This window comes from Schistocerca cancellata, chromosome 3 (genome assembly GCF_023864275.1).
Source record: "Schistocerca cancellata isolate TAMUIC-IGC-003103 chromosome 3, iqSchCanc2.1, whole genome shotgun sequence".
In the NCBI taxonomy this organism is placed as follows: Eukaryota; Metazoa; Arthropoda; class Insecta; order Orthoptera; family Acrididae; genus Schistocerca; species Schistocerca cancellata.
In genome coordinates, this window is record NC_064628.1 from 660,901,753 (window position 1) to 660,926,108 (window position 24,356).

A 24,356-nucleotide genomic window follows, 5' to 3' on the forward strand; every position below is an offset into this window, starting at 1 on the left:
ATCTTGCTGCACATAAAAGTAAAATCGAAACCTAGTGCAACTCTTGGAAAACATACTGATGCCAGTTCCATGTTTGTACACTGAATAGTTTGCCTGCTTGAGCGAGCTGAATGAAATGTAACATTGCGCGTGCGTTCTTGTGCCGGACACGGCAGATGACACACACTGAGAATCTTCTTAAAGAAGGAGAGGAGGTAGCGAGAAGAAACTCCCTCGTCAGTGAATACGCTTCAAATTTTTTATTCATACGAAACTGAGAACTTCTTCGGAGAATGTTCTTTCGCTGTGAGAATCTTCTCCGGAGGATGCTTCCTTTTTTATTCATACTACTCTATGTTGACAGTGGCCCTATACAAATTCACCTGATTGTTGGCTCCGATGTGTGTTTGCTATCCTGTAAATATTGGCCAATGTTGGTGCTAGAGTTGGCACCCATGCATGGACGAAGCACTAAGCAGCATTTTGACGTGTGGAAACGCTAACGCGCATGTAAGCTTAGTAATGGGGGAGGTTGAGCACGTGTAAGAAATGCTTGTGGACACCTGCCTTTAGGCTGTGGCTTAAATGTTTATCTCCTTCGATTTTAGCATGGATTTGAGTCTCTTTGCTATCTGTGATCAATGGAATCGATCTTACGTTTTCGATTAGCCTGAACAAATTCGCATCAACGAAAACATGTTGTGATGTTAGTAAATAATTTGTGGTAGGTAGTGAAAAGAAATAGTAATAACAAAATATGGAAGACAATAAAAAATGCGCCGAAATTCAGGATTGCGAATTCTCTGAGCAAAAATTCTCAGAAGTGGAGAATAACCAAGTAAAACGTGAAGCCAATGAAATAGATAACCATGACATCAAGAGATTCAAAATCGAGCAAGACATAAAAATAGATTTAAAAGCCTATGCTAAATCTACAGCGTGTGGTAATGATTTTTCAGTGGATGAGAAAAAAATTATTTGGTCGGACGCCGTATCCAAAAAGAAAATGCGGAAACTTCTCAAGATACAGAAGTGGGAGGAAGTAAAAAAGGAGAGGAGGTAACGAAAATTAAAGAATAGAAACTTATTTATCTATAAATTTTTGTAGATTTTGCTCCATTTTCTTAACATTACATGCGGCACAATGAAAATCGCTGCGGATCTCAAGGACTTCATGAAAATTTGTTTTTGGTGTGTTTCCTGTCGAATGGTGTTAGAAACAAGCGATACATCAAGTATCTACTGCTGAAACTTGATTTACCGCACTGCAAGACGTGAAACAATCTAGTTTCGTGAGTAATGATACAAATGCAGCAGGCCTAGAGATATTTTTCGTGAAACATTTTCTATTTTGTGTCTATGATAGGCTATTTGATGTAGTGATGACTATTTTCTTGTTGTTCGCAGGGCACAAGAGAGAGAACGTGCGAAAAGGAGAAAAATGCTGGCAAGATTAAATAATATAAGTCTAGGACCATCACGGAGCTTTCTGAAGAAATGTACAATGGCAAATAGTAAATGCAAAGTTCGTGTTGTCATAGACCTGTCATTTGATGATCTGATGTCTGATTCGGTATGTACTGTGTCATATATTAGATTTAGTAACAAAGAAAAAATTTGTTACAAAATTTGTTGTTGCAGTTCAGAGGAAGTTCGGCAGTAATTACTTCTGTAATCTCATGACATTGAATCGATTGGTGAATATTTTTTTGGTAATTGGGTTCAAGTGTGGCATCCCTCCCAACTCCCCCCACCAAAATGTTAGTTGTAACAGACTGATCTGTAGCGCAGACCGAGGTCCAGGATAGGTTGAAAGCTGGCAATTTGGTTGTGATTTAGCTAAGCCAGCAAGAAAAAAAAAAAAAAGAGAGAGAGAGAGAGAGAGAGAGAGAGAGAGAGAGAGAGAGAGAGAGAGAGAGAGAGAGAGGCAAAGTAAACAGTAGTGAAGTCTAATGTTTATTCTGTGCCATATTGTAAAGTTTGTAAAGTGTATTGGACATATGTAGGTGGATCCGTGATGGGTAAGTGCTGTAGAGTTTAAAACAGATATTTCAATGCTCTGCAGTGTTATTCTAAGATAATTTACCTTCATGTATATTTTATGTGGTGTATTGCATCTGTTACAGGCTTAAATTTTTGTTATATCGGAAGTCTTCAGTGGGAGACCAAACTATAAAGTCCAATATTGTAGATTTTATTGCAAATGGAACTGTTGGAGAACTTTCATATGTGCATAATAGTACTATTTAAAAAATGAAAAATCTCCACATATTTATGTGAGCAGAGTTGTATTGTGTTCTGTGATATGTTTGAAGACATACTGTGTAGATTTTTTAAAGTATGACTGTCAAGTGAGGAATGCAAATGTGGAACAGAATATGAGAAAATAAGACTTTTCTGTCCAGTTTTGATCTGTTGATTGAGTAGTGGTCTACCTTCGAAAAGGCATTTGTGTGTCATTGACATACCTTGTTAGGATTACAAAGGGAACAATTTGTGATAATAAATGTTATAGAGTGTATCTCTCTCTGTGAAGAAGGTATTTATCAGTACATCATGGGTTTATCTCAGTTGCTATATACAACTTTGCATTCAATGAATCATCTCCAGTCTTCACATCCAGAAGCTGTGGGGATGTCCTGCTTTGTGCTGTTTTCATATTCGCATGGTAGAAAGCAGAGCAGCATTCACAATGACTGGATTTGAAAATGATAATGATTTCTTAAAACTGGTAATCCATTGTTATTTTCTTTAAAAAAATCCTAAGCAACAAATGCAGGATACTTTTAATTCGAATTTCATCGTGCTAGATAGTTTCTTCACAGGCAGTCTCGTGCATTAGTGTTAAAACTTTTTGTTGTGGACTGACAAGACAGCCAGTCCACAGTGACGGGTAACCGAAAGGCACGCGTTTACACACGCCGGCTGGCGTTAGTTATGAAACAGGATACGTAATGAATTCTATAAAGAAAAGTATGTAGCTGCTGGAATAATTAACTTTAATCCATCATTTGTATACAGCATTCTAGACTCTCTCTAGATATGGTTAATGACGCCTTGCTAGGTTGCAGCCATGGACTTAGCTGAAGGCTATTCTAACTATCTCTCGGCAAATGAGAGAAAGGTTTCGTCAGTGTAGTCGCTAGCAAAGTCGTCCGTACAACTGGGCGAGTGCTAGTACGTCTCTCTAGACCTGCCGTGTGGTGGCGCTCGGTCTGCGATCACTGACAGTGGCGACACGCGGGTCCGACATGTGCTAATGGACCGCGGCCGATTTAAAGCTGTCTGGCTGTGACACCACACTTTTAGTCCTCACATTGTTGACGTGTACATGTACTTCATAAACTACTGTTTAGTCCATACCAGTCTTAGTGATTGTGTCTTATTCCATACACATATTGAGCAAGAGCAAATGATTGACTCTATGGCTCCTTATGTCCTATCCTTTGTTATGTTAGTTTCATGATCCCTATGTGAGATAAATGGTGGTGGCAGATGCAGAATGGTCCTTCACATGTTGTCAGGTTCATTAATAAGTGTGCTCACAGAGAGTGTTGAAGAAAGTAATAGTTCCATTTTCTGCTAGCAGGTGAAAATATGGTGCTGGAAGCCATCAGAATGTGAAATGTTTCCTGTTTTGATGTCAGTATACTGTTTTGTTACTTGGCAACATGTGTTGATTTCCTTTGTGAGGTGACTTTTGGTGTACAGGTTTAAGAATGTTGAAGTTTTCCATGAAAATGCTTTGCCTATTGAGAAGAAAGATTATGCACTGTTGCTAAAATTGTTCTGTCAGAATGGCAGCAACAGTAGCACTGCTTTGCGAGAATATCGCCGACAGAAACAACTGTGAAGAGACCCACGTGTCAATAAATGGGCTAAAGAATATGATAAAGAAAGCTGAAAAACAGGTGAATTAGATGGTTCAGCAGGGAGAGGGAGGTGGCCCATTCCCATGGCAGTTGTTGTACCTATAATTGACTATATAACAGATGCCTCAAATTCTGCAGCCAGTGCTTGAGCTGTGTCATGGGAATTGCCTCTTACCTGGTCAACAGTTCGAAAGATTTTTTGGTGCATTTTACTCTGGTATTTCTCTACAGGACTCAGTATTTGCACCACTGAGCGAGGTGGCGCAGTGGTTAGCACGCTGGACTTGCATTCAGGAGGGCAACGGTTCAATCCCACGTCTGGCCATTCTGATTTAGGTTTTCTGTGATTTCCCTAAATCGCTCCAGGCAAATGCCATGATGGTTCCTTTGAAAGGGCATGGCCGACTTCCCTCCCCATCTTTCCCTGATCTGATGAGACTAGTGACCTCACTGTTTGGTCTCTTCTCCCAAACGACTCAACCATCGGAATGTGCACCAAATGAAGCCCCAAGATAGGCTACAACACTGTCACTTTACCCTTTGTTTTTTGACACCCATGGAAATGGGTGATGTGGTTGGAGAACATTCTTCATATGGACGAGGCACATTTTACTCTGCATGGTGCCGTGACTGCACAGAACTGTCGCATATGGGATTCTATGCTGCCACATGATGTGCAAGAACACCCACTGCATGCAGCTTATGTGTAGGGAGGTTTCACAAGCTCCTCCATATTCAGTCTGTTTTTCTTCAAGGAGATGATACCTCTCGAGCCTGTTGGGTGTACAGTGACATCTGCCCATTATAAGGACCTACTTGTATAACATGTGATTCCAGCTTTGCACGAAATAAATTGTGACCACACCAGTATTTTCAAGTTAGGAAGGGGTGACACCACATGTCACTTGTGAGGTGAAAGATTTACTTCAAGAAAGTTTGGTAATGACAGCATCATCTCTGTTCAGTTTCAAGATGTGTGGCCCTCAGGGGCTTAGCCTTCATTTGCTGCGTATGGGCTTGGCGACACCTGGGTTCTGAACTGGGTACTGGTAAGTACTGTCCTTGATCTTAAAGTGTGCTGTGTGTCAATGGGATGCATGGCTGTTGATGTGGAACAGTTGTTAGCAAGCATTCTGTGGGGAAAATGCTGCACCTTAGTGTTATAAGGCTTACCTAGGCCTACGGGGCTCTTTCTAGGTATACCTTTATTTCGTTAGCTGCTCGTGGGGCCGAGATGGATCCTGCAAAATTTTCTCCTCCTCCTCCTCCTCCTCCTCCTCCTCCTCCTCCCAGTGGAATGGTTGGGCCCCTGGTATGTACCAACAACCAAACATTCAAGAGCCCTCATTTGACAAGTACTCCAGATTCTGCAGTTGTTAAGAGTAGTTCAATAATTAACAACAGAATGCATGCTGCAGGTTATAATGCATTTTTGATAGTTAGAAGAGAGGGAACCTTTGAGAAAGTTTCCCTTTTTGCATTCAAAAGGGTTTAGAGGGCATCATGGAGACATTAACATTAGTCAAGTGGTTGCACAATGGGATACAGTTGGTTGAAACCTCCAGTTCCCAACAGTCAATGAACCTGCAGAAAGCGAAAAGCGTTTTGGGACTATGCCATTGAAACTGAGCTCCACACAGCGATTAATTACAGCAAAGGCGCTATGACATGCAGAAATCTGGTGGACATTCCCAAAGAAGATAGCACACTGGACTCGCATTCGGGAGGACGACAGTTCAATCCTGTGTCCGCCCAACCTGATTTAGGTTTTCCATTATTTCCCTAAATCACTTCAGGCAAATGCCAGGATGGTTTCTTTGAAAGGGCACAGCCGACTTCCTTCCCCGTCCTTCCCGAATCTGATGAGACCGATGACCTCACAGTTGGTCTCCTCCCCCAAATCAACACAACCCAAACCGAAGAAGAACTGGAAGTTGAGTGGACCATGGATGGTGGTCTCAAAAAATTGGCTCATTTATACTGACTTTCAGCAGCTTGAATCTTCCAGGGCACATCAAAGGAGGTTTACTTCATCTCAGTTGATGCCTTTTGTCCCCAACCCATTGTGCTGTTTTAAATGGCAGCACTTTGGGCACAGTACTCTTGGTTGTAAGAGAGAAGCTCCTTGTTGCCACATTTGCTACCTCCTTTGCTTTTGTTCTCAAACAGCCAGTTCAGAAGACCAATGCTGCAACATAAATGGAGGTTGCTAGTGTCAGCAGTAGTATCTATGTTTGTCAGTGCACTTGTGCTGCTGCAGTTTCTTCAAAGCTCATATGTACTGCCTGGAACATCAGAAAAGGCCATGGTTGCCAATGTCGTGGAGCTCTCTGCTCCTCTAAAGGTGCAGTCTGGTTAAGTCTGGTTAAAGGCCATGGTTGCCAATGTTGTGGAGCTCCCTGCTCCTCTAAAGGTGCAGTCTGGCTCATTGTCCAGTGCTACCACTAACACCTCCATGATTGTGACTAAAAAAAAAAAAGGTCAGTCAAAGGCAAAGAATCAGTTACTGATGGAGACAGGAAGTAAGCAGGCCAACAGTGTTGACTTATCTCTCTATGATGTCTCTCATGTTTCATGTTCAGAGCCGATGGACTTTAATGTCAGCCTGGGGAACTCATTTCACCCCAAAACTGCCACTATGGCTTCCCCTCCCTGGCGGAAAAACAGGGCAAAAGTGCAATCCAAATGATAAATGTCTCCCATATTACAGTAGAACATTAATGGGTTCAGGACACATGCAGAGGAACTGAAACTCCTAGCACAGAAAATGCCTGCTGTGCTTGTGCTTGCAGGAAACATATTTTAAAACTTCTGGTGCCCCTGTACTATGAGGCTACACCCTTCATCACAAGGATGTTCTGACTGGGGAAAGGGCTAAGGGACTGGTTGCTGTGTTTGTGAATAACACACCACACCACTCCTCTGCTCTGTCGTTGGTTACTGCCCTACAAAGCGAAAGCTGTTGCAGGTCATGTGGGTCAGTAAATCACTATCTGCTCATTGTGCTTACCTCCACAGGATGTGATGGACATTGAGGCTGTCACAGACCTTATAGAACAACTCCCCTGCCCATTTCTCCTACTAGGGGATTTCATTCCCCATAATGTATTATGGGGCTCGAATTATACTTGCCCTAGGGACTGAGTCTTTGAGAACATCTTGATGTCTCAGGAGCTGTGCATCCTCACCACAGGTGGTTCCACTCATTTCTCGGCTGCTACTGGGTCATCCTTGCCATCAACGTCTCTTTCTGTTCTTCAGCCCTTGCAGACTCTGCTCAGTGGGAAGCAACTGATGACCTTCATTCCAGTGACCATTTCCCACTGTGGATCCACCTACTGGATGGAGCATTACTTGAACAGAAGCACTGAATTGGATGGTCAGCAGGGCTAACTGGATGCTGTTCAGCCAGGTAGCTGGCTGTGTTTGAATATGTTTGAACACTGTGACACTGTCCAAGAATGGGTGGACCACTTCACACAAACAATCCATCATGCTGCTGACTTATCCATCCCAAAATCATTCGGTACCTTAGGAGGCAACTTGTACCTTGGTGGACTGATGAGTGCCACTCAGCAATTTTGGTCAGGCATTTGGCTCTTAGAATGTTTAAAAACCACACAACAGCAGAGAACTTTAGAGTCATGAGAGCCAAGGCTCGACGCATAATTAAGGTGAGTAAGAAAAGGTCATGGCAGGTGTTCTTGGAGTCCCTCAACCATTCCACTTGCTCTACAAAAGTATGGGAAACCACCAGGATGATTTCCAGTAAATACAGTTATTTACCAACAGCAGCAGTGCAATACCCAGAGACATCACTCAGATGATGGCAGAGCATTTTGCAATGACTCCTGCCAAAGCCAGCCAGGATCTGGCATTCCACCGCTAACATATGACTTTTGAGAGGGGCAAGTTGGACTTCAGATTCAACTATTTTGAATCTTACAACCACCCTCTCTCTATATGGGAGCTGGATTTGGCACTGTCTGCTGAGACTCGTGATGCTGCACCTGGTCATGACCAAATCTGGTACTGCATGCTTCTACATTTGCTAACAGCATAATAGGAAATCCTCTTCAGGGCCTGATAGGCAGACAGGCTAGTCCCCCAATTCAGGGAGAGAGGCAGTTCGATCTCTCTCTTCAAACCAGAAAAGGACCGCACATGTCGCCTTAACGAGCTGTGTACGAAAGGCCCAGCAGTGAACAGTTAAATGTTGTCTGGTCTGGTCTGGTGTGGTTGTCAGAGATCAGGCAACTCCGTAGCCACTCTCAGTGTGGATTCCGGAGATTTTGGTCCACTGTTGACAACGTGACCCTGCTACAAGCAGCTATTCAGCAGGTATTTCTACATAAACATCACTGTCTTGGTATATTATTTGAATCAGTACTGCATACGACACTACTTTTAGACGCAGTATACTTGTGCAACTCCATCAATGGGGCTTTTGCGACCACCTCCACATGTTCATATGGTATTTGCTGTCTAAATGGTTGTTTTGGTCATTAGTTTCTGACACACTGTTGGATCGTTTTGAGCATGAGAATGGTGTCTCTCAGGACAGTATTTTAAGTGTTACCCTCTCTGCCATCGCCATAAACAGTATCATGTGTACTTTAAGAAGTCCTGTACAATGTTCCTTATTTGTGAACATTTTGTAATTTTCTGTTCCTCCTCTAGTGTTGCAACAGTGACTCGTCAGTTGCAGATTCAGATTCTTTATTAGTCATTGGCCACATGTAGTGGAATGGGCTTTACATTGATGTACAATAGCATTTGTTATATTAATTATTGTTCACATTGGATGTACAAATAATTTATCCTATATTAATCTGTGTTTCAGAATTGTAATTCTAAGCTCAATTTCTACAATACAAGTATCCAAGAATCCTCTTAAACTGTAGAATGGATTGTTTACCATCTTACTTTTAAAATTATTGAAAGGTGTATTAATTGCAGAATGTGGCAATTTATTAAAAAATTTCAAACAGCTCACTTTGTGAGAGTTACCGGTTTTGTCAGCCTATGTCTAGGAATGTCAATACTTGTTTTATTTTTGATGTGTTATGTTGTTTTTTGTTTATATCAGTGATGCATAGCTGTAAGGATTTACCACACTCATTATTTTGATCTTAGTGAATAAATGGTGTTAGTGTTCCCTTGGACCACCCTTAGACATTATTCTTAGTACATTTTTGTGAATCAGTAATGTATAACTAACATGAGTGACCCCATACAACAGCCCATAGGGTATGAAAGTTGGAAAAAATCCAAAGTGAGCTATCCTAAGATATTCATTTCTGACTATATCAGATAATTTCCACGTGAGATAGGACACCCTTGATATCTTTCCGCAGACATAATTAGTATGGAGTTGCCAGTTTTATTTGGAATCAGTATATATTCCATCCAGTTTTATGGATTTTGCTTCCATGTCTTTAGCAGCAGGCTTTGAGTTGCCTCTGGATTGCAAATCATTTCTTAGATGTGAACCAGTTTAGTGTTAAGAAGAGTGAGTCCTGTTATTTCTGGCGTAACATTAGCCTAACTCAATCTGTGGTGATTAGTGTCGCCCTCATAGCAGAAAACTGACTGAAGCCCAACATAAAGTGGTAGATGTTAATTGCAGAGAGATCATATTCTTATTTTCAAATGCAATCAATATCTGATTAACAATTTCAGTGGCTGCAGAAAACCATGGTGAAACCCATGCTGTCTACAACAAAGAAGGTTATGATTTTCAAAATGGTTTCTAAGCTGTATGTGAAAAATTGCTTAAAATATTTTGGAAAATATTGTAACAATAGACACTGGCCTGTAGTTCTCAGAGAGATGCTTGTCCTCCTTTTTGTATATAGGTATAGCATTTGAAATTTTGAGCTGTTCTGAAAACTCCAAATTCAAGGCACTTACAATAAAAGAAAGTGGTTTGGAAATAAGGTGTATTGTTCTTTTTATTGTGTAGTTAGATAGTAGCAGTCCATGCTTTTTGTGTCTAAATTTTATATTAGTAGTTACTACATCTGTGGAAATGACAACATCCCAATGGAGTTCATGTACTGTAGGAAGATGATCAGCAAGTATATCAGTTGCTGTTGTCTTTGTATAATTTCAGATCTTAATTCATTTTCTACAGTAGTAAAGTATTTATTGAGCTCTTCTGGCTCAAGCAAAACACCTTTAGTTTGGGTTGAAGTGGATTCTTGTTTTGTAATATCCCAGGCATTTAGTTGGAGCTCATTTTATGTAATTTTCATAGGCAACTTGTTTGGCAGGTTTTAGTTTGGCTTTATAATGTTTTTTACATTTCAGGTAAGCTTTATGAAATATATCATTCTGCTTTGTGCAACATTTGCAATTACCTTTACACATTTTGTACAGTGAAAGTATTTTTTCCCTGATACTAGCAAGATCATCAGTGTACTATTTAAGCTTTTTACCTTTTTTGTTTGGTTTGGAACTGTTTCTTTTCAGTGGTGAGCAAGAGTTCCATAAATCAATATGTGTCTTCAAGAAATTATTAAAGTGAGTTACAACAGTTGATTTATCCACATCATAGTCATAAACAAAGTCCCAGTTTGTGTTTCCAAGGCAGTCTGGGAAGAATTAAATACATTCCTCTTTCTGACCTCTAACCCATGTCAAGCTTGGCTTCTTATTTGTTGTCATGTATTCATTATCTGGCCGTGCATAGTGGTATGTGAATAGTAGTGGATCGTGATCTGCAAAGCATTCATCTGATATGCTAGCAGAGTATAGATCTTACGAGAAAAGATCTTATGAGAAATTATCTGTAATATTGTCCAAACAGCCATTCTCAACTGCTGGGCTATTGTTAGTACAATATAAATTTAAACATCTGAGTAAGTTTAAAAATGTTTTTGATTTGGGCTCATCTGAGCCAGATAACTCTATGTTGAAGTAACCACATACTGCAACATTTGTTTTGAATTTTAAGATTTTTCTTATCATTTGTTCAAATTTCTCAAAAAATAAATTAACGGCACCATTTAGAGATCCAAGCAAACTGACAATTATGATATTCTGTTTGATGAGTCTACTAAATTCTCTGCTTAATTCAGAGAAGTATGAGCTTACATCTATTTTAGAAAATTTTATGTATTGCCTGATAAATATTGCACCTCCCCTCCCCCCCCATTTTTTCTCCCATTTGTGCACAGTATAGCTGCCAGAATGTATTCATTCGGTATGAAAAATCTACTTTATTTTCTGTAAGCCATTGTTCTGAGATGCACAATATATCACATGTTTTTACCTTACAAAAATGTTTCAACTCTAATAATTTATTCCTAATACTGTGAATGTTGAGTTGCATGAGGGTAAGTAATTTGTATTTTCTTTGCTTTCTCTGTAAATGATTAGGAACATGATTTTTACATGAAGTAGTTATACTCTGTGATGATTCTGGAACTAAACTTTTACAATGTTGTCTAAAAAAGAGACTGGATCTTGCTTGACTGTACACTTCGTTGAACCCATTCTTTTGTTTCAAGTCTTTTCTCAATTATTCTGTAAGCTTGTTTGCACAAAAAAATGTTTCGCTTTGTAATTTAAATGTGGCCCATGTTTGGAATGCAAAGATCAATCAATATCATCTACATCACAATTATCATTCTGTGAACAAAGCTGTATGATCTGAGTGCTTGTTTTGTATACTTCTCTGTTGACGCCTGAACTTGTGGTTAAATAGTGTCTGTGGGGTATTGTAGCAACAACTGAATTTTTTGATTGGTTATATTCTAAGAACTTCTTTATATCTGTAATACAGGCATCCACTTAAACACTTAGCATTATTTGCTTTTGGCCGATATCTTCTGGGACAGTGCTCGTTTTTGCTCCTGGTTTCACGATTCCAGTAGCTGCACTGTCACTATTTATATCCTTAAATACATTCGTTAATTTCATGCTGTGCATATCAGCCAAAAACAGCATATTGTATTTATTACGTCATGGATTTTTGTTTGAAGAGTCACTGTCATTAGCTGTCAGTTTAGTTTTCCGTTGTTTTGAAAAGTGTTCATTACCATCATTATTAATACTGCAGTCAGTACCTGTGCTGCTTTTGTGACTATGTTTGCCCTGGCTTTTTGTCACTGGTGATACACACATTATTCCTGTACACACATTATTCTTGTAGGTCTTATTTGAAGCACTAGAATTCTTGTTCAGAATAACAAGCTTGTTATTATTGGTTTTTTTGTCACATGTGAGTCACTTGAACACAGTACACCAGTTGTGTGTTGATCACTCTGTGTTGTTAGTTTTTTCTTTACTTCTTCGAATTTCTTTGTGTGGTCTTCATATTTGGAATGTGCTGTAGCCATTTCTCCTTTTAGTGTGTTAATTTCTCCTTCCTGTATGATGCCAAAAGAACTTTGATATTGCTTACAGCTAAGCACTATGTAGATAGTTTTTCTGTTACTATTTTGTGTTTCTTTAAGAGTTCATGTTCAGAGTGTATTACTGCGAGATCTTCTTTTACTGTGTTTATTTCCTTTGAATTTGAGATTTATTTTCACCCAATAACATGATACCAACACTTGCATTTTGTGCATAAAATACCTCTTACTACCTTTTTGGAGCTCATATTACATATGGAATGACTATATAATAACAAAACTGAGAGATGATCTTCGTCACTATCTTTACTCGAAGCCATGTTTTTTTTATGCAACTTGCAGTGCAGAGATTAGAGGAGTGGGCTGCAAAGACAGGTTTTCAGTTTTCTGCAGGTAAGTCAGGTAAGTGTGGTGTGGTGTGGTGTGTGTGTGTGTGTGTGTGTGTGTGTGTGTGTGTGTTTTCATTTTAATCATTCTTGTTATATTTTTAATTTACTGACTTGTATATGAGGGACGCAGTTCTACATTTTAAAGACTCAATGAGTTTTCTGGGCTTCAGTTTTGATTCCAAGCAGTCGTTGTTGCCACACCTCAGAGACCTGAAAGCCAGAACCCAGAGGGCTATGACAGGGTGTGTGTACTCCAGTTGTGTAGGGGTTTCATGCATTCACATCTAGACTATGAGTGCACTGTGTGTGGGTCAGCGAGGCTTTTTTACCTGCAGATCATTGACACTATCCACCACGAGGGGAATGGGCTGGCCATGGGTGCTTATAGACCCAGTCCCATCTCTAGCCTTTGTGCTGAGGCTGTGGGAAACCACCACTCACGATCTGGCGACAGCTGCTCATGTTGCGTCAGCCATGTAAGTTCCTTGCAGCTCCGGAACATCTTTCCTCCAGTCATCCATGAGCAACAATGCTGTTTTGGATCTGCATGCAGCATGTGCTGGAGTCACTTTGTGTGGAGCAAGTACAACCCAAAATCCAGGCTTTTAATTGCCTGCCACTCTGGTTACTGCAGATGCCACGAGTAATTTTAGATTTAGGGCAGCACAGGGGAGGTTTCACACCTGCATATGTTTTCAATACATTATTTTATGACATTTCAACTGAGCATCACAACTCTTCAGCTGTCTTTATGAATGGGTCCAAACAGGGGTACTTCATTGGTTTCTCTGTTGTTTCCCTTGTCATGTCCTTAAGGTCCGATTGCCTCGAGGCTTTTCTGTCTTTGACACAGAATTGTGTGATCTTGTGGGCACTCGAATAGATGAGATGTCTTTAGAGTGCTAAATTCCTTGTGTTATGATTCTCTTGAGTGTCCCTCACTCTCTACAATGCTTGTACCCAGCAGACAAAGTCCAGAATATCCAGGATGCCCTTGTCCAACTATAACAAAGATGCCTTTCTGTTAGATACCATGGCACATGAGTATTGTTGGGAATGAAAGGGCGGATGTAGCAGCTAAGGAGGCATGTCCTGATCCTCAGTTATTTCAGCGTGCCCTCCCCCTGCATCCTATCACCTTGCTGTTGAGGTACAGAGTCATGTATTGGTGGGAAGATGAGTGGCTGAAAGTCACAGATAATCAGCAGCATCTGGTAAAGCCCACAAAGTGGCTGTGAAGATGGGATGAGATCCTCCTTATTCATCTTCGCGTTGGCCACAGCCCTCTGACACATGGCTTCTTGTTTCAGTGGTAGGACCTTACAGTGTGTGGTGCTTGTGGCGTGCAGACCACCATGCAACACATTTTACTGGCCTGCATTTTATTTTCAGACCAGAGGGCAGCAGCAGATTTTTCTTGGTAAAGTAAGTTCAGTCTAGCTCTTGCTTCATGTCATGGACAGAGTTGTTTGTGCAGTAATTATCAGTGTTATTTTTGATGTGTACAACTGACTGTAAATATACTCACATGGTGTAGTTAAAATCCTCATTGTTTGGATCAGCTGTTTACAGTCAGCTCAGCTACTATTTTTGGTTAGTATTCTTATGGCTCTTTTCTGTAGTTGTGTATTTGTTCCCCAGAAAGCAATTGAGTGTACATACGAATAGCATGCAACTAAAAGACACTGGCTGTTACACATTGATGACATTCTGTTTGCAAGTGTATTTGCATGTTCACAGCACCTCCCCTGAGAATCAGTCTTCATTCTTAGAGATTTTCTGTTACACATTCTGTAGTGGTGCTATTTCCATTCAATTTGAGAGTGTTATTTTTCCTCTGCAAACTGAAATTCATGGCATTTGTTTGCTTTATGTTCAGTGTCACTTTACCACATATTAACCAATTGTAAATTTCCTTGAAGGTTTCATTTGCTTTCTCTGCAGGGTTTTCCCTTGTTTTCTCAGTGACTGTATAGTCTAGAAGTGAATCTTTCTTACTGACAGCTCACTAGCATTGTACCGTTGCCTATTGACAGCAAATAGCCAGCCAACGAGGGCCTGCACTTGAGCAGGAAGCTCAAGTCACATTGCAACTCTGTCTATTGTTCTCATAGCTTAGGCGATAGTGTACGAGACTGCTGAACCATTAGCTTGGGTTCAACCTTTACCATCGTTTCAAATCCAATTTTTGTATCGCTCTCTCATTTGACTTTAGGAATCCAAATGGAGAACACAGTCGGTGATACTGTCTCTGGCAGGTTGCTTGAATTCGCATGTGCAACAGCCTGATTTGTTAATTTCAGTGCTAATTAACTCGGGCATGGCGCAATGCATTGAATTATTTTCTTAACAATTATTTCTCAGCTCAGCCTACCCTGCAACACCCTACAAACTTTTCACCCTGTTTCTGACTACCATGTATATAGCTATCACAAGAGAGTGGAACATCCTACTCTTTCTAAATTACTTGTGTCACTTCAAAAGATGATCTCTCATTGCATACAGTGCTGAAAGACATGGGTTTCATCTGCTATTCATTGTTCAACGGTCACAAAATATTAATAGTAAGATGTAGTTGCTGGGTGGTGCAGATTCCTGCATGTTGTTGATGCTTATGTTTCTGCTGCTAGATAATGTGCATAATAGCAACCATGTGCAGAGTGCCGCAAGCCATGTTTGGCATCATTGCCAATACCTGCCTGAAATGCCAAAACCAATCACTTGTCTCATGGACTGTTATATTGCAGTTATCAACAAAGATAATTTTTTTCTCCATGTCTAACACTATTGGGAATGTCATTGGAGTATACAAGGAACAGTATTGGCCCTAATATGCTACCCTGAGGAAGTCTTGGTTCTGATAAGTGTTTTACTAAAAGTTTAGGCTCTACCCTGTCTGCTAGGTATGATCAGCTACACTTCTTATTCCTAATGTTTCTAGTGTATTTAGAATAATCTTATGGTCAGCAGCAGCAAAAGGTGTGGAAACATCTTAAAATATGCCCGTGACACAATCATCTTTGTCAAGAGCATGAAGTACTACTTTTTTGAATTCTTTTTTAGCTGATTTTGTACTACTGCCACTTCAGAAACCAAACTGTGATTCACTTGAAAGGTTGTATTTATTCAAGTAATTCATTAATCTGTCTTTCATAATTGATCCTGTTATTGTTGAGAATGAGGCAACAGGGAAATGCGCAGGTAGTTTCAGTGTCTTCTGCATTACCTTTCCTTAGTGGAGGTGCAACTCATGCTTGTTTTAAATACTATGAACATTTTCCTGATGTTCTTGTTACAGTTATTATGTCTGTTAAGGGAGCGTGTATACAGTGTATGCATTGTTTCAGTGCTCACACTGGTACTACATTCAAAACTACTGACTTTTTATTTATTAGGTTTTGTGCAATTTTACTGACTTCATTCTCTGTGGTTGATAGTAATGTCATTGTACTTGGTGCATAAATACATCGAGGTGACACATTGGTTTTTGCGGACTTTTGTGTAATTTCTTTGTCGTAATTTGCTAAGTGATGTGGGTAATTTATCTCTTTTTCTTGTCAGTATGTTATTACGCCTCTCCTTGTTTTCTTTTTAATGACTTCCCACACTGCATTTCCATTCTACCCTGTATTGTATAATTATGCCATTAGTTGACTTTTTTTGCAGCAGTCAGCACTATCTTTTTTGTAACTGTGACATAAATTTAAGAATGATGGCTCATCAGGACTCTTTTCATGGAACTAAGTTAGGCCCAGTTAAGGGTTTGGTTGGACTTCTTAATACCTACTGTTATCCATTTGTTTTTGTGAGACATTAATGCTAATGTGGATGGATACTTTTGAAAATGTCTTTTTGAAGTTCAGTTTAAATAAAGTTCAGAACTTAGAGAATTTCACATTGACATTTGTCTCTCTATACAAGTCATCTCAACTAATGATTGCTAGTTTTCCTGAAAAATTTTGTGTTTTGATTTATAATAAAGTCTTTAGTAGACCTGCAGTTCAAGGAATTTTTCCATACCCGGTTTCACTGTTATTATATGGCAGAAATGGTCTGATAATCCCAGATTTTATTACAGCTACACCACCTTTTTTCCTGTCCATGTTTGTGGTCAGATGGTCAATTAATTATGTAAATGTAGCAGTAACCCATGTTGCACTGTGAGCCAACAGGGGCATGTCATAACTTAAAGGCTTTTTTTAAGGGTGCTAGTAGTATCAGGTATGATATTTGTGTTTAATGTTTGTGTTTCCATACAAAATTATGTTGACTTTTGTAACTAAGGGTTAATCTGGAACTTTGTTAATTTATTGATAAGTGTCCACATTATCACTGGGTGACCGAAACACACACAGAATGATTAATTTCTTGGCGAGGTCAAGCTCCGCTAATTTGATAGCTGATATTTCAAAGTATTTGTCTTCACATTCTGTACCAGTGACATGTCATGATTTAAATTTTGTTCCTTTTCTGCTAGAAATGCATGATCCTCCATTCTTTGAACTAGTCATATAGGAGAAGAGTCTGCCATTGCATACAAAGGTAATACATGTTGAACAGCTGTGTCTCAATTTCAAATTGCTGCATTTTATTCTTTTTATTGATTGCTTGTTTTGATGAAGGATTATTGTCTGTGAAATGTCCCATTGTATTTATCGTATAGTTTAGTTCTCTTTATGATATGTAGTATGTGTGTGACTTATTGTTTTAAAATCTATCTTGTGAGGGATTATTTCAGGATTTTTGAGACTGCTGGAGATACTCTTGGGCAGGGTAACATAATGTCTGTTTTTTTTTTTCTAAAAAAAGACCTACATCTCCTACCCATTACAACAGGTATTTGACCATGTGTGACCTTAGATCCACCCCTTTGCTTTCATGAATCAGTTATACCAATCTTTGTTTCACAGTCCTGTTTAGGTGTAGACCACACCTAGTGAAACTCCATCTATTGAGGGCCACGACTGGTATCAGAGCAACATGCACAAAGTCATAAACCCACATTAATCCACCTCACAGCTCCATTAACACATGGCCAACCATGACGTTGGAACAGCTCAACAAAGTGTAAATTGGTGCCGTGGTCGGGGAAGCTATTTTGTTCAGCTGCACATCTGTGTCACAAGCCTCATACCTGTCCAAACCGTTTGCCACACAACTCTCTATCACTACAGGGTCCTCTTTTGAAAAATCCATACATAAAGCCCCTAAGTCCTCTATCACTTTACTTAGCCCTGCATTGGATTTGAAAATGTTGGTGGCCTGGGATGCTGCCTCTAAGGTTTCCTGCAACTGAGGGCCTACACTTCAGACAAACACTGCTGTAACCTCTGCATTCACAAGGGGTGTGCAGAGTTTTCTGCAAGGTTGAATGAACATAAACAAAACTTGTTTTGCTGTAAATCCTCTGCAGTTCAGCAGTGTAACTCTACATACCTATTTTATGGTTTGTCACTTACATTTTTTTATTTGTTACCTGCTGTCTCTCCCCTGAAGATTTATCAAAGGTACAGTAATTTGTTTCCTGTATGTTACCCTTGAGTGACTCATATTAGTTACGGTCTTTATGTAGGATGGTTTTCACAATCCAGTGTTGCACCCCGTTCAAGTGTATTGTGGACAGGAAGGAAACCAGTGCTGCACACCTACACTCCCAGTTACAGACATTTTAATCAAACTGTACCTGTAATTGCATACTTCTGTGGCTGATGTCACAGTCAATAAAATTCTTCTAACTATACTGTCAATATGTAAAATTCTCCAGTATTCCGGCCATTGTTGCAAATGACATTCTTCAGAGTATTTTTGCTAACTACTGAATGAGAATCCACGAATATATAAGATCTAAAACTTTTCTCACTCCGCAGTTAACAAAAACATGTTGAGGAAGGCTATTTACAACAATGGTCAAAATGTTGGAGAATTTTACATATTGACATTGCACTCACATATCACAAAAAATTTTATTGACAGAAAATGTACCTGATGTGGCTCAGAGAAATGTAATATTTAATTATACAAGGTGTGATTCAAAAGTTTCAAGAACTAGAAATTTGTTGGACGTTTAAGTACTGTGGACTAAAATTCTTCAAAATATGATCCTTCAGCATCAACATAGCACTGCCAGTGCATCTTCCTCTGTTCTTAGCCCTTCTGGAAGGCCTCTTGCGTCATGCTGTCAAGGGCTCTCATCGAAGCCTGTTGGATGGCATCGATGGAGGCGAATCGCTTCCCTTTTAGGCCTGTCTTGATTCGGGGGAGAGGAAAAAGTCACTTGGAGCCAAGATGGGGCTGTAGGGTGGCTGCGGCAGTGTTGTCACGTTGAACTTGACCAAAACTTCGGCGGTAGCGTGCGACATGTGAGCGGGTGCATTGTCGTAGTGGAGAATCCAATCGCCCTTGATCGCCGGGCAGATGCGGTGAACTCGATCCCTCAAGCAGCAGAGCACTCCAGTGTAAAAGTCACCTGTGACAGTCTGTCCACGAGCAACAACCTCCTTGTGAATCACTCCTTTACCAAAAAAAGAAAACAATCAGCAGTCGTTATCTTCAACATTCCCACAGCCATCTTTGAAACATTTGTGCCACATGAAAACCATTGCACGGGACAGGGCTTCTTTCCTAAAGGCCTCATGAATCATACCGAGAGCCTCCGTGGCGGTTTCGTTCAGTCGCATGCAAAACCTAATCGCATAACGCTGCTCCAAGTGCTGCTACATTTTCACCTCTCCCAATTTTCAACCGAGGTCAGTGACATGCACTCATGCTTCAACCAATGCGGACTCTCCAGGTCTCTGGAGGCAACTGCCACAGCATCAGTTCGTTCCCTGAGACCCCCCACTACTTCCCCCACCCGACGGAACCGGTCCGCATGCGCTCCCCTATCTGAATCATACCTTATATTGCCTGCTTTTGGATCTAGGTGATTTATGATTAAAAACCATAGATAGTTCAGGTAAATATTTTGCAGTTACTTTTTTAAGTCTCTGTTATAAGTCTGTCACAGTATTTTAAATGGATGGAAGAGAGAAGCAACACAGATTTAGTTGGTATTACTTGTTGCGCATGGAATGGTAAAGACTGTGTTATTTCAAATGAATATGTCCTGTATTTGTGTTGGGTTTATACAGATCATTGTTGATAAGGTTTAAATACAATTTTCATTCGTGTGACTACAGCAAACATAACTACCATTTCAGTGATTAAAACAAATCAGTTGTTTATGTTTATTTTACAGGATATGAGCAAATGTGTTAAACAAATGCTGCATTGCTACAGTTTAAACAGGAGAGCAGAAAATCCTATGCAACTGTACTTCACAAATTTTAATGGAAAAGTGGCGCAGGAAATGGAAAAACATGATGGCTATAGAAACTGGGATGTATGTATTACCTTTTAACAACAAAGTTAAAGTAGAAAGTAAAAAAGCAAAGTGTATATCACATGACTACTTAAAATTAAATTTGTGGTTTTGAGCTCTCTTGGACCTGGAGGAAAAAGGAGAAAAAAGATGCATTATTGTAGTAAATGATAAAGTAAATTACCTGCTATTTGTGGCAAATTGAATTTGTTACTAATCCTAATCCTTGTAGCTGGTAGAGTCTGCTGGAGGAAATCACAGAGCCAAATATATTTTCAGTCCATTTCCTCATATGAAACGTGAGGTTCCTAGTGCTACAATGATGTTCTATAGGTAATTGTGCAGCATACTGTCCCTGTCTTTGGTTATGTAATTGCTAGAACACTGTATGTAATACTTGAAATCAGGCCATGGCGCACTACATTTTGAATATTCTGCCAATGACAACTGTGCGGGCCGGCCATCAGAGGCCACCTGCAATGGGCCACATGACTTGTACACACGGCATGCCATCTGCCGCACTGTCTACTGGAGCCCTCCTCTTTATAAGTGCAATGCAGCAGGCAGTTGCTCTCACATTGTGTTCATACTTATTGTTAGCAACTGCTTGTATCAGTACCTGGATTGTTTCTGTGTGTGTGTGTGTGTGTGTGTGTGTGTGTGTGTGTGTGTGTGTGTTCTCAGCTGTTGTACACTTGTGGAAGAAGAATAAATTTTGGTTCACTGTGGCCATGTTGTTGTTTGTGTCGTACAGTACAGTACAGTGCAGTACAGTACAGTAATACTTCTACTGAAACATCCAGGTTGGACCTTATTGGCATTTCAAGTTTCGTCATTGTATTTGCTATCACTTTCATTGTTAGGCATATAGTGCTTGATGTGGGCTTGATTGTGACTGCATTGTTCCTTTAAATAAATAAAAATGTAACTCTGTTGTTAATGATGAATTATACTCATAACCCAGATCTTGAGCACTTCTGAATGACACAGTTTGGGAGTTTATTTTTCTTTCAGTGCATTTGTTCATTATTGACTGTGTTTGGTCATGTTATTCCATATATATTTTTTGTTACTGGTGACTGTAGCCCATCGAATGCAAAAACAACAGATTTCTTTAAACCATTTCATATTAAAAATTCATCAGTACTCATAATGCGCAGTCTTAACTGTCTGAAGAGCACTCAAATAACAACTGGCAGTATGTTCTGCTCTGTGAATATGAGATGTAGGTCACCTTTAGACCATATTAAATTCCAGTTGCTTGTGTCAAAATGTGAGGAAACATTTGCTCACAAGTGGCTAAGTAATTAAAAGGTCTTCATGGAGCTGAAGAATGACTGTGGTTTAAAGTGATACAAAAGAGATTTTCCCCAATGAAGGGTTAAAGAATCAATGTTATCACAACTGAAGTGCTACTGTCATGATTTACAGAGGCACCAAACATTAATGGGGTACCAGAGACGCATAAATAAGGCTAACCCCATAGCTGGTGTGGTCAGATCAACTATGAGGGTTGGAACTCAAATAGTGGCAACTATTTATTCATGACCGGTACAAAAGAGTTATTTGTTTGCACTTGTTACTGTCCTTCAAAGTAGTCACCATCGTTGTGTAGAACCTGTTGCCAGTGATGTGGAAAGTGTAGTATACTGTTAGCAGAGCCTGTTCTGTTGATGGTGCGAATGGCGCGGTCTACCACCTGTAGAATCTCTGTAACAGTTCTGAAGCAAATGCCATGAAATGGTTCCTTCATCTTCAGAATCAAATCAAAGTCGCAAGGACTTAAGTCCGGGGTGTATGGTGGATGATACAGTACTTCCCATCGACCAAACAGAGCAGCTGCGGCTTGTGCTGTATGAACCCGTGCATTGTCGTGCAATACGATGGGTGGGTTGCGCAGAAAGTACAGCCGCTTCTTTCGCAAAGCAGGTGATGCTCCAAAAACGAACAGTAATACTGTGCATTGACAGTGTGCTGTGGAGGAACGTAATGCATTAGGATAATACCATCACAGTCGTACACGAGAATCACCATAACTTTCATCATACTGGGGCTCTGACGCACTTTCGACTTTCGCGGCGACCCATAATGATGCCGTTTGTTGGATTGTAGTTTCAGTTTTGGCTTGTACAATGTGCCACATGTCTCATCCAATTATACGATACGGTGTAAGAAAGCTTCTCCTTTGCGCTCATAGCCCTCCAACTACATCTGAGCAGTGTCGTAACGCATCCATTTCTCCATTTCCGTCAAGTCATGTGGAACCCATCGTGATACAGTTTTTCGCATGCCCAGGGGTCCCTTCAGGATGTGAAGCACAGTTGCATGCGTTGATCCGGTTTCGTGGGCAAGCCCATGAATCGTGTGGTGTCAGTCACTGTCCACTATCACGGCAACAGCATGGTAGGACAAGCAGCCCGATGCATGTCTGCCACAGTTTGCCGACCTTCGTTGAAGGCTTTTACCCAACGTGCCACTGTTCTGTATGGCAATGCCGATTCTCTGCATGCCTCATGAAGACCTTGATGACACTGTTGTGCTGTACAACCTCTGGCACATTGAATCTTGATCCAACTCTGTTGTTTCTGTTTCAAAAACATAGTGACACCGTTACGTTAGATCGCTCGCTCACAAGTGACTGCTTTTCCCTCAATTGTGCGCATGTCAGTGACGTGGGACGGGCAACTCCATTTGCTCGGAGGTAAGGTAGGCAAGTCAAAAATGTGTGCTATCAGCAACAATAGTAGATTCCATTGCATAGTGTCTCCACAGCAGTGTTGCCACTATTTAAGTTCCAAACTACGTACTTACAGTCTGAGGAGACAGGCATCAAAATAACATTGCGTATTTGGTTACACCTAAAGTCACATACTCAACATTTAGTGCACTTTGTTCATTGTATATAGGGACAACGTATTTTATATTCAGGTCTGAGATTCAGCTTTATGTTACATTCTTACTAACCAGAGTACTAATAAGAGACTAAGAGTGCCTCAAGGACATTTCCCATTAAATAAATGTGATGTAGCTTAGTTAAATCTGTTGTTGACGTATTTTAATATGTATTAGGATAATGGATTTTTTTGCATCAGTAGTAGCTGATACACTTGTGGAGAGCTTGGAGCAAACAGTATTAAGTTCTTTGCCACAATGTCTGTGCTATTGGAAGATTCATTGATGGTATGTTCACTAACTTGATGGAACACATCTACAGAGGCTTCACCAACCTATCATCAGCCTGCTTAAAAATGTACAGTTCATGCTTGAAACAGAGAGGAAAAGTGTAATTATATTTTTGGGCCTTTAGAGATTTGATAACAACATTTTTGTTGGCTGGGTGAATATTCTTACCCATTTAATTGACACCACGATGAAAATATGAAGAGATCAGAATGATTCAAGCCTAAGCCTTACTGTATTACTTCCTCAGCATTTTCTGAAATTTGTTATTAAACAATGATAGGTCTTTTCTGTCCTTAGTCCATTTACTCAACACATACTTCTCCAAAGCACCATTTTCAATCAGTTTAAACTTTGCCCATATTGCCCCCTTAGTTCCAGTATGATGGATGTAGAGGAATTGTGTGCAAAGTTTAAACTGACTGTAAATGACACTCTGGAGAGGTATGTGTCGAGGGAGTAATGATGGAAACGAGTTATAATCTTGGACATCAGTAACATAGTTCAGTTGAATTTCATAGCATTAGAATTTGTTATGTTGCAGCCTATTTAGGAAAAAAGTAAAACAGGCAGAAAAGCTGTTGAATAACATGTTTTAATTAGTTGTTCAGGATGTCAACTGAAAGCTATAAAAGCTAAATATAGTGTTTAGGGGAGTAATTTAAGAACTTATTAATAATTGTGTTGATAAAATTAAAGTGAATCAATCAGCAGCTTATTCTAGTGAAGTATTTCAGTTGTGTGGGGTTTGTACATACAACTGTGCTGTATTGGGAGTAAAACCGGTCAATACCAGTAAGCCAGGGAAATTGAAATAAAAAAGGAAGTTACAGAAATTACTTGATAAATTAGTGGTTGGAGAAGATATATTTTGAATAGATGATGAAATGAATCATTAAAAAAACCCTCTGTATTTTTGGAAGCAGATCATAGCTTAAACTGAAATATATACAGTACTCACTAATGTGGTTATAAAAATGTCTAGAGTATAATGTACGTAGTACATAGTTTATTAGAGGAAGCAAGTATGCTGACGTGAATAAATAGTAACAAGACAGGATGTTTAAAATAGTGCTACCTCTCACCTATCGGTACACACGTGACAGCATGCACTATCTGATATGTTCCAAAATGATGCGCATAAAAACGGGATTCTTCTGGGGTTCATACTTCAGGTTCAGTTGGTGATGGAAAGGTAAGATCAAGTGTTTTGTAT

The 24,356-nt window shown here is 39.9% G+C and overlaps 1 protein-coding gene across 1 annotated transcript in view; it reads left to right on the forward strand.

Annotated features, from left to right (window-relative positions):
* Positions 1–453: 453 nt before the first annotated feature.
* Positions 454–24,356, forward strand: part of LOC126175635 (tRNA methyltransferase 10 homolog A) — a 33,163-nt gene continuing 9,260 nt past the window's right edge. The window contains exons 1-3 of the mRNA XM_049922523.1: positions 454–1,038; positions 1,387–1,552; positions 19,838–19,981. Coding sequence (XP_049778480.1) covers positions 737–1,038; positions 1,387–1,552; positions 19,838–19,981 — 612 coding nt within the window. The 5' untranslated portion in view covers positions 454–736. The remainder of the gene's footprint in view (positions 1,039–1,386; positions 1,553–19,837; positions 19,982–24,356) is intronic.